At 42.3% G+C, this 14,933-nt stretch overlaps 1 protein-coding gene across 4 annotated transcripts in view; it reads left to right on the top strand.

Annotated features, from left to right (window-relative positions):
* Positions 1 to 14,933, top strand: part of GSAP (gamma-secretase activating protein) — an 82,037-nt gene that overhangs the window by 45,471 nt on the left and 21,633 nt on the right. For all 4 annotated transcript variants that reach the window (XR_013967621.1, XM_080817961.1, XM_080817960.1 and 1 more), the window contains 5 exons: positions 156 to 248; positions 380 to 597; positions 2,420 to 2,489; positions 3,057 to 3,139; positions 5,916 to 5,969. Coding sequence is in view for 3 of the 4 variants with exons in the window: in XM_080817961.1 (XP_080674087.1) it covers positions 156 to 248; positions 380 to 597; positions 2,420 to 2,489; positions 3,057 to 3,139; positions 5,916 to 5,969 (518 nt within the window). In the remaining variant the exon portion in view is untranslated. The remainder of the gene's footprint in view (positions 1 to 155; positions 249 to 379; positions 598 to 2,419; positions 2,490 to 3,056; positions 3,140 to 5,915; positions 5,970 to 14,933) is intronic.

Raw genomic sequence — 14,933 nt, 5'->3', positions numbered from 1 at the left:
ATGAAATGTACTGACATCAGACAGTTTACACTGATCAAAACTTTTGTGTTTTAAGAGGTTCAAAGACAAATAGGGATACTGTCAAGTTCTGGGTTTTATCTTTGCCTGTGCAACTCTTGCCACATGCAGATAATTTTTATCTTTCTCTTCTACAGAATATTACGTGGCTGTTTACTTACCTGGTCATTTCTTTCATTTACTTAACATTCAACATCCGGACCTGATCTGCCACAGTTTATTTCTGACAGGTATGGCTGTGGTTTTCCCCTCATGAATGTGGTCCATTTGGGTTTGTCTTGACAATGTTTATGTTTGGGTGAGAGGGGTTTCTTTTATTTGCTGATCTCTTTTTTTTTCTTTTTCTTTTTTTTCTGGCCAGGAAACAATGAAGTGGTTGATATGCTACCTCATAGCCCTTTACAGTCACTATCAGGGTCCCTGGTACTGGATTGGTGTTCTGGAAAGCTCTACAGGGCAGTCCTCAACCAGTCCTATTTATTACAGTTCCTATGGAACACTCAGCTAGACTGTGAGAAGATGGCCGTGTTGCACTGTGTCCTCTCCTGTGGCCGAGACCCCCAGTTCCTGGAAGCCAAGGTGGTTATGTAGCTTCAAGTTAAAAAGATTGGCAAATAGACAATGCCAGCTGTCTATGTTTGTGGTTGAAATGAACAGATGTCGTCTTCATTTGGTAATAATTAGTTGACATTTATGGTCTCCATTCTGATTTGAACATATTCTCTTCTTGTGCTTCTTTTTATGGACCCCGACCAGACTTCAGACTGTGAGCATGTCTGTTGACTTCTCTCTTTTCAATACTGCGCCTACACGTGAGCTGTATCAGTAACATTCCAAGAAAGTGCTCCGTAAATAGGAAATAGCTTCTCAAATACCTACTTTTTCTCCTGGTCTCTATTTGGTGTATAGCATTAAAAGAAATAAAATCTGGTGTCATATATTTATTACATTTTAATAAAGATTATTTCTATTTCACAATTGAATTTATGAAGCACTTTCACACATTTTGTCATTTAATTTTACAGTTGTCTTGTGAAGTTGGAGATAGCCCTCTGTTAGACTTGATTGGGACCAATGGGTGGTTGGGTAATTGAAGAAAAGATACTTTATCTTATTTTAACCTAAAACAACAAACAAAAGGTACATTTATTCACCTATCTTTTGATGTAGTTTAAGACCCTTTCTTTGTATATTAGCTGGTTGGAGTTCAAAATCATTTTTCTTACATAAAACCACTAGTAATGTGCTGTCTCTGACTTTTCTTCCTTTTGTTCTTACTGTCTTCTTTTCTTTAACCCAAGGAGAGCCGTATTTTACAGATCTTTGCAAAAACAATCTGTATCTATTGGGCAATTTTTTCTAATCTTTTACAGTTGTCTCACACTTAGATTTTTTTTTTAAGTGAGTGTTTTAGATATGCCTTTGAGTCTTTCCAAAGTGTTCAACTTTTATTGACCAAACAACACTCTTTTTGCGTCCATATTTCATTCATCTATGGTAATATTTTATAAAATTACCTAATTGTGAAGAGAAATATAACCAGCATGAATAGGTTTAGAAATGAAAACAACTGTTTCTTGGGATGCCTGGGTGGCTCAGTCGGTTAAGCATCTGCCTATGGCTCAGGTCACGATCCCAGGGATCGTGTCTGGGATCAAGTCCCACATCGGGCTCCTTGCTCAGCAGGGAGCCTGCCTCTCCCTCTGCCTGCTGCGCCCCCTGCTTGTGGGCATGCTCTCTCTCACTCCCTCTCTCTCTCTCACAAATACACAAAGCTTTAAAAACAAACAACCACTTATTTATTGGTAGGAGCAGACATGTGAGAGTGCTCTGTGGCTAGGCAAGCCTCACGGTATCCTTCAGTTCTAAGGCTGGGAACAAGGAGTTTCAGTCCGCCAGCAGGTGAGGATGGTTGTGGACACTGAGAGACGTGTTGTTACAACCTGTGCTTGGGAGGACCATAGTGATGCTCACCAAGGTTAAGTGGTGAGCTGATGTTCACATGGATGTCTGAGCTGGATTCAAACCCAGGTCTGCTGCCTTCAAGCTCTGAGGTGTGATTGGGTTTGGTTTTCTCCTCTATCCCCCAGCTCTTTACACTGGTACTTTGCTGTAACATGACCCACTCTAGCAAAAGCAAACATGGGGCCGAAGAAGGCTTATTTGGATTTCAGCCAGGGGCATTTATTTAAAAAATATATGTAAAATAGACCTAATTTATAAGACTCCTTAAACCACAGTCTTGCATTACGTGCCTTGAAGGGAAGTGAGTGTATTCTTTGACAGTTCCAAAATAGATACAGAGTTTTAAAAAAGATTCACATACATTTTGTACTTCTTCAGTGGTGGGGGCAGGGTGCAGTTGTACATACCAACAGAATTGTCTTCTTATTTTTTAAAGCTTATTCAGTGGATTTCTGAGAATGTCTCTGCCTGCCATTCATTTGACCTCATTCAGGAATTTATAATTGGTAGGTCTTGCTGATGGTGCATATTAAGTTGAATCCTTGACCCTTTTGCTGGAGGGAAAGCAACAAATTGATAATGTCTCAATCTGTCAAAATGTTGGTTAGAAGCACTTTTTTTTTTTTTAACTCTGTTTCAGTCAGCAGCTAATTAAATTTCATTCTCTCGTGGTCTTGTGAGAAGCTGCGACAGTTCAGAGACTGATGAGATACGATACGATCTTGATTCTCTAACCTTATTAGTGATTTTTTCCTTCCAGTATGATGTAAAAACTTTCTTAGTTCAGTTTTGTGTCGGCCATTTCTGTGTGAAGTAGTATAATGTCATTTGGGGGTAGATAGAAGTGCCAAATAATTTTTTTTTAATTATTCTCATAGTAAAGAACAGAACCTGAACGTTTCATAAAGGTAGACTCTAATGGTTAGCGTTTTGAAGATAAGGATAAGGCAGTAAAAACTTTTTGGGGGTTTGCTTGCTTTGGTGAATTAACAGTGTCTACTGCCTTATTCTTCTTATTAAATCATGTCTTTCTTTCTTTTCTTTTTTTTTTCTTCTTTCAAAAATCTACTCAGCTTCTTCATATTGGAGCATATATCCAGAGACAAGTAACATGGATAAACTTTTGCCATATTCCTCAGTGTTCGCTTGGGATACAGTAAGTTAACACTTTGTATTCTTTGTGTGATTAAAATTAAAATTAAAACTGACCCAGTTGTGGGTCAGTTGTGGGACATCCCTGTCACAGTACCCATGGCTGTGATTTCATTTGTCTATTTTTGACTGATAAGGATCTGAGTTGGAGTCTCCTGGCAGAAGAATCACTGAGAATCCTTGCTGTTAGCCAAAGGTAGTGATGCAAAACAGGAGAATTAAAGGAGAAGGTACAGGATATGTGTTACTCTTCCTACTACTAAGCAGAATGAACCCTCTATCATCTTCAAATGGTGTTTTACATTTTTTTTTAGCAACTAGAGTAGACTAAAATATTTCTCAGGTTTTTATAAACGCGAATGATTGGACCATTGCTGTTATTGTAAGCTGTTCTGTTTCCTAAGGAGATTTACCCCTTTTCCCAGCCTCATAAAGAAAATTTGTAATAACTGTAAAGCCTCAAGATCAGCAAAATTTAGTGATCTTAAGTGAAATTTAGTGATCAAATTCACTCCCTTCAACCTTTTCTTCCTCTTGGCCCTTCTCCCCAATTTTTCAATTAGGAAGTGCTGAGCTAAAATTTTGTTTGTTTTCTCTAGAACATGGTGCGGTAAACTGAGATTTGTTGGATCAGAAAGCGAAAACCCTGAAAAAGGTTTCAGGCTTTCCCTGGAAAAGATTTCTTCTTTCATACTTAGGTGTTAGAACAACATGCTTAGTCCCAAGGCAGAGGTTCGTATCAAAAAGGCATTTAGAAAAATAATTGGAATTTAGGTAACACAGACATAGGAAAATAAGTACTGGATGAATCGTGACACTTGCCCGTTTTGTATTTAGACTATCTAAATAGAGTCAGGTATGTGTGATTAATTTCTAAATGTTTGGTATACACAGCGGTAGTTATCCTAAAGGCCCTTCTGTCTTTGACTGTTAAGGGTTGTTAAATGTTCTTGCCTTGCTGTCGAGTAACAAGGGAAAGACAGCTCGTCTGTCCGTTCTCCAAGCCCTCACTGTTTGCTTTGAGAACTCTCGTGAACACACACACAGCGTCTATGGTGATGGGGCAGGAAGTCTGCAGGTTAAACCACGGGGAGTCAGGAAATGCACCTCTCTGTGTTCTTCCCTCACCACCCAGCCCTGTCATCCTCCATTTCCGTGTCTGGGAGGAGGGGACCGGGAACCCCTGTAGTTCCCAGGGTTGTGTTTAAAGATGGAACATGTGTTAGCTGGATAGCATTCGAGGGGCTGTTTTGGGAGGCAGCTCCTTACTTTGGCATTTCTCATGACTATGGGGCCAAGGAGCTCTTGTAGACCTACAGAGTGAGGTCAGGAAGTCCTGTGAGAGTATAATCTAAAAAACCCACAGTCCTAACCACCATCTACTGAGCTGCTTTTAGGGTTTACCATGTTGCTCTAAACTTCAGGGTGTTGGTTACCTTTAAAGGTCTCTTCTAATCCTGAAATTCTGAGTCCCTGCTTCTCTTTAGCAATGATGTTCATCATTTGCCTTTTCTTTTCCTAATCTACAAATCCTCTTATTTCTATCCTTTAATAAATCCTTGCTAGGATAAAAAAAAATAGTAATATCATACTTCTGTATGGAGAGAGATTATTTCTGTAAATAACTGAATTAGATTTTTTAAGATACTAGAACATATGGTGCTCTTACATATAAATAACCCTGAATTATGCTTTGCAAACAATTCACCTTGTTATTCTTATTTTAAGATGCCATTTATAACCTAAAGCTGTAGTGAAATTTTAATGCTTTTTTGAAGTATCTTCTCTTACCAAGTAGTGGTGAGTGAAACACAAAATACATTCTTAACACAGGCTTTCTGTGGTCATAGTGGACAACTCGGTTGCTTGAATATTCTGGAAATTTATTTCTGCATTTCTGTGGTGCCCCTTTCCACAGGAATATTGTGTGTCAGTAAAAATCTAGTACATTTGAGTTCTAAACAAACACGAGATTTTATTTCTACAGAACACTTTCAAAGTTATTTCATCATATATCGTCTACCCTTTTTTTTTTTTAGAAAATAAAGGAAAATTCACTAGTTGAGAGGCTTATCTACACAATATAGAAACACACTTCCAAAATGAACGAGTGAGGGGCCATTTTGGAAGTTTATATTTCTATTGAAATTTTTGTTTTAATGCTCACAATGTTATAATTCGGATTTCCTGATACAGATTTTACACCTTTCATATTTGCCGTGGTGATACCGCTGCATCAACTCTTTATGGGGATCTTTTATTTCTGAAATTGTGGTAGAGGATGAGGTGAAGGAAAATTTTCCATTAAAGTCAAAAAAGAACCCCACTAATCTTGGTTCCTTCTAGGGAGGCAGGGGCCAACTATAATATAATACATTTAAGGAAAAGAGAAGGAGTGGGAGGAAGGAGCAATAAACAGAGAAGGAACATGTCCCCCTTATTATTACGTTTGATAATGCATGCGTAATTTGCCTCGTTTGTTCTTAAATGGAAATGTGTAAATAATATACTAGTTGCTCTGTATTCCTAATAGTCTTCTCCTTTCCTTCAGAGATTGGCCCTCTATTGTAATCATGACTTGAAAGAATAGTTCCCTTCCCAAGGCAAGAGATGGGCTGGTTCACTGCTATTTATAAACCATAAGGTTTATTTAAAGTAGAGGTTAGCAAACTGGGAGCTGCCCTCAGCTTCTGTCTGTGCAGAAAACACTTCCTGAAGGCTCAAGCTTGTGGTGGTTGATACGTTTAGCAGTCCTGTGTGTGTGTTTTTCCCCACCATAGGAAATTCCTGGAATAACCCTTGTGACGGAAGAGATCCCATTGCCTTTCATGAAGGTAAGTCCTTCCAGGGAGAGACAAAAGCACACCGTGCCTGGCTTCCTTGCTGGCCTCCACACTCAACGGGAGTTCCAGCTCTCTGTGGCAAGGACTATGGCGGTTCCCAAAGGGCTTGTAGACCGTCAGTGGGAGGATGGGGGCAAGGGGTAGGGTTAGTTCTTGAGAAAATCCTTCCTAAGGGGTTGAGTCATCCGTGAGGATAATATTATGGCAATTCTTAGGAATACTCTTTGGAGAGGGAAGTTTTCTGAAGACAGAGGGTTTTGGGGATCAACCTAAACCACACAGGACTCGTCTTTTCCACGGCGCCTCCAACCAGTCCACTCTGGAGTTCTTATAGATGGTCCTTAGAGAACCCTCAGCACGCGCACGCACAAATACACACACACAGCCTTAAACGCGTTAAGTAACCTGGGCTGGGATTATCTAATTTCCTTCTGGTTCTAAGAACAGCTTTTCTGTTTCTCAAAAGTGACCTCCGCTGGCTCGGTATGCGGTCTCTGTGAAGCTCTTCTGCACACCTCCTTCCTGCCGCTAAGGGGTAGCTATTAGTGTCTTTGTGTAACCTGGTGGTTTCAGAAGGGCTTCTGAGCACAATAGGGAGAACGGGGTGGGGTGGGTGAGTAGAAAAGAATGTGTGTGTAGTTAAAAACTGGAGAGCATTTTAGCTGTTTCCTTGACGCTCCTTTGTTGTTTCTGGCATCGCCTCCTGTTAATTATAGCTTGGTGTGTAGTGGGAAATCTCAGCGTTTGGCAGCAGGCAGCTCTCTGTGCTGCCGCTCTCTTATTTACATTTAATTCTTTTGGATCCACAGAGGGCAGGCCGGGCCTGGGCAGCCTGGGGAAAGCAGAAAGCCGTGAGGTCTGAGGTCCCAGTGATGCACTGGGAGTGGGAGAGAGCCGACTGGGGCAGGTTTGATGGTTCTGGGTTTCGGTCCTAAGAAGGGTCCTTCAGGGAGACGGAAAGGTGACGGTTCTGGGCCACAGCTGAGACCACTGTGAAGCCCCCCCAAAGGGAGAAAGAGGAAGGGGAAAGAAAGGTTTGATTAATAGCTAAAAATGTTCTTATTAAGAGCCTCCCTCCTTTCCTTGTACTGTTTCTTCTTTTATCATGAGTCCTACCAAACCCATAATGTGTGAAACCGGTGAAGAGAGTTTTATTTATTTATTTTTTAAGGATTTTATTTATTTGACAGAGAGTGAGAGAGAGCACAAGCAGGGGGAGTGGCAGGCAGAGGGAGAGAGAAGCAGGTTCCTCGCAGAGCAGGGGGAACCCAATGTGGGGCTCAATCCCAGGACCCTGGGATCATACCCTGAGCCAAAGGCAGAAGCTTAACCAAACTGAGCCACCCGGAGCCCAGTGAAGAGAATTTTAAGGAGAAAGTAGTGTCACCCATAATTCTCCACAGTTCCTAACGAATCAGCTGTCAGTTTTACCCCCATTTCCTCCAGCCTTTGTCATATGGATGCATAGTAGTGACAGCCATCCAGAGATATTTTTTTTTTTCAAGATTTTATTTATTTATTTGACAGAGAGACACAGCGAGAGAGGGAACACAAGCAGGGGGAGTGGGAGAGGGAGAAGCAGGCTTTCTGAGCAGGGAGCCGGACTCGGGGCTCAATCCCAGGACCCTGGGATCATGACCTGAGCTGAAGGCAGATGTTTAATGACTGAACCACCCAGGCGTCCCCATCCAGAGATATTTAACAAAGATTGCCAGTTACATCAGTTTTCACGCTGTTGTGTGAGCTTCGTAATTATGACCTCTAAAGGCTCCAGAGGATTCTGCTGGGTTGTTGTGTCCTAATGAATCATTTTTCTGTTTTGAGACATTTAGTTTGTCTCCAGCCCCCATTAAAAAAAATGCAATTAAAAATAATGTTGCAGTGAATATTTTTATCTAGATGGTTTTTCTTTTGATTTATCCTCCAAGGTTAAATGTCCAGGAGTATTGCTGGGCAAAAGACTGTGACAGTTTTGAAAGCTTTTGATTCTTATTGCCAAATTGGATACTCAAAAAAAAAAAGTTGTGATTAACTCACAAGGAATTTATGGGTTTATCAGTTTTACTACAACTGTATCACCATTGTATATTTTCATCTTATTTATTTATTTATTTTCATTTTATTTATTTTTTTAAGACTTTATTTATTTACTGAATAGAGGGAGAGAGAGATCACAAGTAGGCAGAGCAGTTGGCGGCGGGGGGGGGAAGCAGGCTCCCTGCCGAGCAGAGAGCCCCATGCAGGGCTCGATCTCAGGACCCTGAGATCATGACTTGAGCTGAAGGCAGAGGCCTAACCCACTGAGCCACCCAGGTGCTCCGTGTATTGTCATTTTGAAAATTAAGTAAATATAAAAGACTGATGTGATGATTTCCTTAATTTTTTACCCAATGGCTTATTCTAAGAATATGATTTGACTTTGCTTAGGAACAAAGTGGCTTATTTTTGCACCTTTTTTTCTTTTTTCCTATTTGTGTGTCTGTGTATTTGTGTGTAAAATGATGCTTTTTTTATTATTCAAGTTTTTTTTCTCCCCTAATATTCACTGTGCCATCTCCTCACTTTTTTTTCCTTTCCTCTAATGACCTTTGACATCTGGCCCCGATGTTCCCCATCAACCATTTCCAGACATTCTCGGGAGCTCCCGTACTGCTCCCTGTGTGTCCGCATGCCGGGAGGAAGCGTTACACAGCACACATTTGAACTATAGATCTCTTGACGACCTTGTCCATGCAGACGCAGACCCAATCCGTCAGAGAAGGCAAAGATACGCTACTGGAATGGGCCTTGAACTCTGGAAGAGACGGTACTAGATTTGCTTTGCCCAGCTCCCCAACCCCTACCCCAGTCCCTCAGCATAGGAGACACAGGACACCTGGCTCTGATCTTTCTCATTTGTTTCCCCATTCCTCTTTGCACAATACTCCTCGCTAGAAGCCGCTGCCTTTGACCTACTTCTTCTACCCCAAGTCCCAGCTTCATTATATTGCGATGGGCCTGCTTGCGGGGGCCGTCCCACCCTCGGCTCCTCCCTCCCCTGCCGCAGTTACAAGACTGCTCTCTCCGTGCTTACTCAGCTACAGGAGTTGGCTCTGAGTACCTCTGACCCGAATCACCAGTTACCTTTTGAATGAACGCACGCTTGCTGCCAGACTTTCCCTGAGGCCCGAGGGACCCTTATGTACTCTTACCACACTCGCTTCGCTCCTTGGTGGATGACTGCCCTGATAAGAAGTCAGGAGAGGAAAAGGCAAAGCGAAGGTGGAAAAGCACCTTCTTCCCACTCTCTCTGCAAAGAGTTCTCCCGTGGAGTACTTTACAAATGTTTAATATAGGACTATGCCATTTAACTTGGCATACGCCAGTTGAATTAGCACTTAATCACCTGAAAGACTAGTGGCTTCCTTACTTTATAAAATGGTTTCCAGAAGAATTTTAAACAAACAAGTAGTATACTGAAACAAGGTCCTTGCCTTCAAAGCAATGTTATCAAGAGCGTCCTTCCCAGGAATGATTTTAGCCCTTCATAAAACATGGATTTCTCTAGGAAAGTGGCAATTTGGCAATTTTCTTGAAAGCTTTAAAATTACCCTTGATTTTCTAGTGAGAAGAGAAACTATTAAAACTGACCGTAGGGGCCCCTGGGTGGCTCAGTGGGTTAAGCCTCTGCCTTCGGCTCAGGTCATGATCTCAGGGTCCTGGGATCGAGCCCCGCATCAGGCTCTCTGTTCAGCGGGCAGCCTGCTTCTCCCTCTCTCTTTGCCTGCCTCTCTGCCTACTTGTGATTTCTCTCTGTCAAATAAATAAATAAAATCTTTAAAAAAAAAAAAAAAACTGACCGCAGGAAGCCCGTGGAGATTAGGAAATACATAGAAACTATCACTTACTGGAATATAATGATAAAAGGTGAATGAGCATGCCCCAAATGGAGAAATGGGAGTATGTTCACGTGTTTTTTAAGCCAGACATCTTTAGTTTCATTTTATAAAGTAAGGAAACCTTTTAGTCATTTGTTTAGATTAACTGTCTGACCCAGACACTGGGAAGGCCAGGGAGACTTAAGAGCCCTTCCCACTTACGTCCCCTCAGAAGTCAAGTCAAGTGTCTATCAGGGGGTCTCAGTGCCCCTGAGCACTTGGGAATACAATCATTGGCACCTGGGCTCTTCTCCAGAGACTTGTTCATTTAATTATGCTTCTTCACTCGCACAGTGTTTTAAGAATACAGTTTTAATTGGGCAGAGCATGAGTGTTATTAATTGCTTTGTGAAATAAAAAAGACTTTTTTCCTTGCCCTCCCAATATAGACATACAGACAACTACTGGCATTTAAATACAAGTTTTGTTACAGATCCAAAGTATCAACAAAATTACAATGCAGTACCTTACAATTTTTAAAAAATAAGGATTGTTGTTTTGATAACAATGTAGTACTAGAAATGTCCATTGGTGATGTGGGAAATACTGATTTCGCAAAGTGCAGTTGGTACATATGTGATACTATGATATAACTAGAAATAAACATTTGGTCTTCATCCATGACTCCTGGCATGGAGTTCCTAAAATCCTTGTAATTTCCTAAGTGATAAGAGCTACCGGGACATCTTTTGTTATATTCAGTGTTTGTTCCCAGTTCCTGAAATAGCACAAAGGTGAAAAGAATGTCTTTTGTTATTCATAGCAAGCCCCCTTTCAGCTACACCTGAGTTATGTTAATAAGGTGATTTTTTGGAAAGCACCTAAGACTGGGGGCTGGTTGCCTAAAGAACCAAACCCGTGATTAGAAGGTTGGAACTTCCAGTACACCCCCCCCCCCCCCCCCGCCCGAGGTAAGAGAGACTGGCTGGGATTTGAGATTTGAGTTCAGTCGCTGGTGGTCAGTGATTTAATCAATCCTGCCTAAGTCATGGAGCCTCCATAAAGAACTCTTACTGAAGGAATTTGGAGAGCTTTTGAGATGCTAAGGTGTGGGAGGGTGGTGTCCCTCGTGAGCCAGTGGAAACTCTGAGTCCTTTCCAACATGCCTGGTTCTATCCATCTCTTCCATCTGGCAGTTTCCACCATTTTATCCTTTTACAATAAGCCAATATATAATACGTGAACTGTTTTCTTGAGTTCTGTGAGCTACTCCAGTGAACTGGCAAACCCAAGGAGGGGGTCTTGGGAACCTCCAATTTATAGGCAGCTTATGGGATCCAATGCTGTCTCCAAGTAGGTAGTGTCCAAATTGAGTTAAATCATAGCAGACCCAGCTGGTGGTGGAGAATTGGTTGATGTGTGTGGTGTGTAGGTGGAACTTCCACATTTGGTGGCCAGAAATGAAGTCTTCTGGGAGTAGATTGTTGTAGTAGAAAAACAAGAATTTTTCCTCTACAACATATTTTCTGGGACAGTGAGTTATGGCGAGTTCAGTTAATATTGTCAAACATAATTTTATGATGGCACAAAGAAATATTATTTCTTAGAAACATAGTACCAGGCTGCTGTAGTCATTCCTGTCATATCTACAGAGATGGGGGTTCCTTCAGTTAATACCTCAGATGATGAAATTGAGGGACAGACCCGGCCACTAGCCTGTGATGCTGTTCTTCCTAGGTTTGGTTGGAGATGTACTGCTTAATGCTTAAGGTTGAAAGGAGAGAAATATCTTCCCGTTGGCTTTCTTAGGGTTATGAGATGGACAGTTTAGAACCATTTTTAGTGGTTACATTAAAAATGCAGCCCATTAAAAATGGCTAAGAGAGGGGCTCCAGGATGGTTCAGTCACTTAAGCACCTGACTTCAGATCAGGTCATGATCCCAGGGTCCTGAGATCAAGCCCCCCTTTTGGGTTCCTGCTCAGCAGGGAGCCTGCTTCTCCCTCTGTGCCTCCCCCTGCTTGTGCACCTCTCTCTCTCTCTCTCTCTCTCGCAAATAGAATCTTTTTTTGAAAATGGGTAAGAGAACTACCCAGCTGGGCAAAGAAGAGAGATTGTATTTTTCTAGATATGGGGATAAAAGAGGGTATTAATTTATGAATAGGAGAACTGGCACTTGCCACATGTGGTCCCCTTTGCAGGAAGCCTCAGCGGTTCCTGTCACTGGTCCTCTGTATGGATCTGACGGTCTGCTCAGAGCATTTGGGCTTAGTAAATGGTGCTTTGCTAGTTTCATGGACACACAGGTGGCTGTATTTTATTCTGTCTGTGCTAGAGGTAGGGGGTCACTGTGCTTCTCTGGGCTGCAAACAAAAGTTGATGTTGAGATGGAATCCACTGAACACCCAAACTGGATTGATGCTTTTAGTTCTGCTAGTTGAGCCCTGGCGTCGAGAGTAAGGGTTTTCTCTGAGTTGAGCTTTTCTCCTCTAAGAAGATGAGGGTTAACCAGATGTAGGACCAAGGGCAGAGGGCTTTTTAGAAATGAAAGGCAGATGTTTTTTATCTCCTAAAATCAACTAGCAACTGAAATCAAAGATGGGGAACAATCCCTTAATATAACCCTCTGGTCCTTTGTTTAATTAATAGTTTTGATGGGTTTCACTCGGTAATTATTTCCTGTCCTCCTAAGAGGCAAAATGAGATTCTTTTTTTTTTTTTTTTTTAAAGTAATCGCCACATGGAGATTACTTAAATCTTGAAACATGGGGCTTGAGCTCACTACCCCGACATCAAGAGTCTCATGCTCTACCAACTGAGCCAGCCAGGCAACCCAGTTGTTCAAGAAGAGACTCGGGATAATTTCCCTTCTTTCAAAATCAAACTTTAAAACTCCTCCTTGTGCAGGAAAACACTTCTGCGGCTCCCTTGAGAGTCTGATGGCTTCTTACACCAGCGTCTCCCAGAAGTAGCTACATTCATGAGTATTTTCTTATAAAATATTTTAAGGCTTATGCGCTCTTCTGAAGTAGCCTGCAGTGTGCTTCTTGGGCTCTTGTGGCTTTTACTTTATGTCGACGCCATTGTCCCCGATGAGCCCAGTGTTCAGTTCACAAGTTCCGTGAGTACTAACTGACGATACAGGAGTGTTTTTCTGTGCTCCCAGGTGGACTGTTCGGATGTGATTGTAATGCTTCTGCTCCCTCTTCCCCCATTCTATGTTCAAGCATCTAAAATTCGATCTCGGAGCTGCTTTAATTATCTGGGTGAATGAGCAGTCTGGTGTTACCTTGACATTTGCCATCCATCCTGGATTGGCTCTAACCTCCTCTTTAACCCCATCTCCTATTAATCAACAACACAATCACCCGTTCTCAGGCAGCTGGTTCTTCATCAGCCTGTAAGCCAGAGGGACGAAGGCAAGGAAGACAAGTGAGGGTGGGTGGGAGACGGAGATGACCTGGGCAGGCTCAAGCAGTGTTCTCTGCCCTGGCTGAGCACTGGGGGTGCCCCGGGAACTTTGAAAACTCAGGAAGCTCAGGTCACACCCCGCTGCAGTTTAGTATCTGGGGGGTGCCAGCCCCGTGTTTGCTGAAGTCGGGAGTCACATGCTAGAGACAGAGGTCTTCACCACAGAGATTGAAGTGCTGTTGGTTGCTTTCTCTAATGCTCTGCCTCTGATCTAAACCCAGAATGCACATTCTTGTCTCTCAGTCTTTGCTCACTCCCTAGAGTGCCCCTCTGGAACATCCTCTCCTTGTCTTTCACTTACTCAAATCCATTTTCAAACTCTGGGTCTTATCTATTACTCAGGCTTCGAAATAGACCTTCCAATATACAGTGATCTCTGAGATTTTCATAACTTAAAAAATCCCATCACTTATTGGGGCACCTGGGTGGCTCAGTCGGTTAAGCATCTGCCTTTGGCTCAGGTCGTGATCCCAGGGTCCTGGGATCAAGCCCCTCATCTGGCTTCTTGCTCAGTAGGGAGCCTGCTTCTCTGTCTGCCTACCGCTCCTCCTGCTTGTGCTCTCTCTCTCTCTCTCTCTGTGTCAAATAAGTAAATAAAACCTTAAAAATAATTGTCACTTACCTCATAGATACCATGTGGTGACATATGCCACTAATTATTTTCATCTATGTTGTAACATCCAGTGGTGACCTTCTTGAAAGACCTACAGGTTTATAGTAAAATATTTCCGGGACATTGCTGAACAGTGTTTCTAATTTAAATCTAAGTGTGTTTTGCTTGTTTATTTTTAAAACTCCATTCCTTTCCCTTCTAACTCAGGGGTTTTGAACTATTGTAGGTTATGGATCCCTTTGAACATCTGGTGCAAGCTGTAGGCCTTGTCCCCAGAGATGTGCTCCCACAACTCACTCCGTTCTGCATACTGTCATTGGATTCCTAAGCCCCTTTGTAGCCCATCCATGGACTTGTTTTAACTGTTTGTTTTCAGCTGAGAAAAGGGATTATTTTAATGATTGAAGGCGAAGGAAGGTCGCTTGGGAGAGATCTTTTTTAAGGAGCTACATTGTATGAGTGAGGGGAGGAGACCCTCAGATGGATGAGAGGGCTTCGGTGTTCTCAGACATCGCTGGGACCACAGGGTGGGGCTGCTGCCACAAAAGTGGGCAGAGCTAGTATCTTGACCAACCACTAGGTGTCACTACAACACCAGTTAGTTGTGGGGCCTCGGCAATGCAAGAAAGCTGCAGTGACTTCCTGTCAGGGACTAACTACAGCCAAATGTTGGCAGAATTTGCTTTCATTATTATTTTTTTCAATAGAAGGAAGACCAAAGGGTAGATAAAGGCCCATTAATTGTAAATAAGTTGAAAGGGGAAGAAAAGGTGAGTGAGGTGGGTTTATCTGGGAGTGTGATGTGACACTGGGGTTCCAATTTCCCCTAGAAATGACCTTTTCTTGGACGTAGTTTTTCTCTTTCTTTCTCTTTCTTTCTTTTCTTTTCTTTTCTTAAACATTTTATTTATTTATTTGAGAGAGAGACAGTGACAGAGCATGAACGAGGAGAAGGTCAGAGGGAGAAGCAGACTCCCCATGGAGCTGGGAGCCCGATGTGGGACTCGATTCCAGA

Source organism: Martes martes (assembly GCF_963455335.1).
Source record: "Martes martes genome assembly, chromosome: 11".
Classification (NCBI taxonomy): domain Eukaryota; kingdom Metazoa; phylum Chordata; class Mammalia; order Carnivora; family Mustelidae; genus Martes; species Martes martes.
The sequence above is the reverse complement of the archived record's forward strand: the minus strand, read 5'-3'. Positions and strand labels throughout refer to the sequence as shown.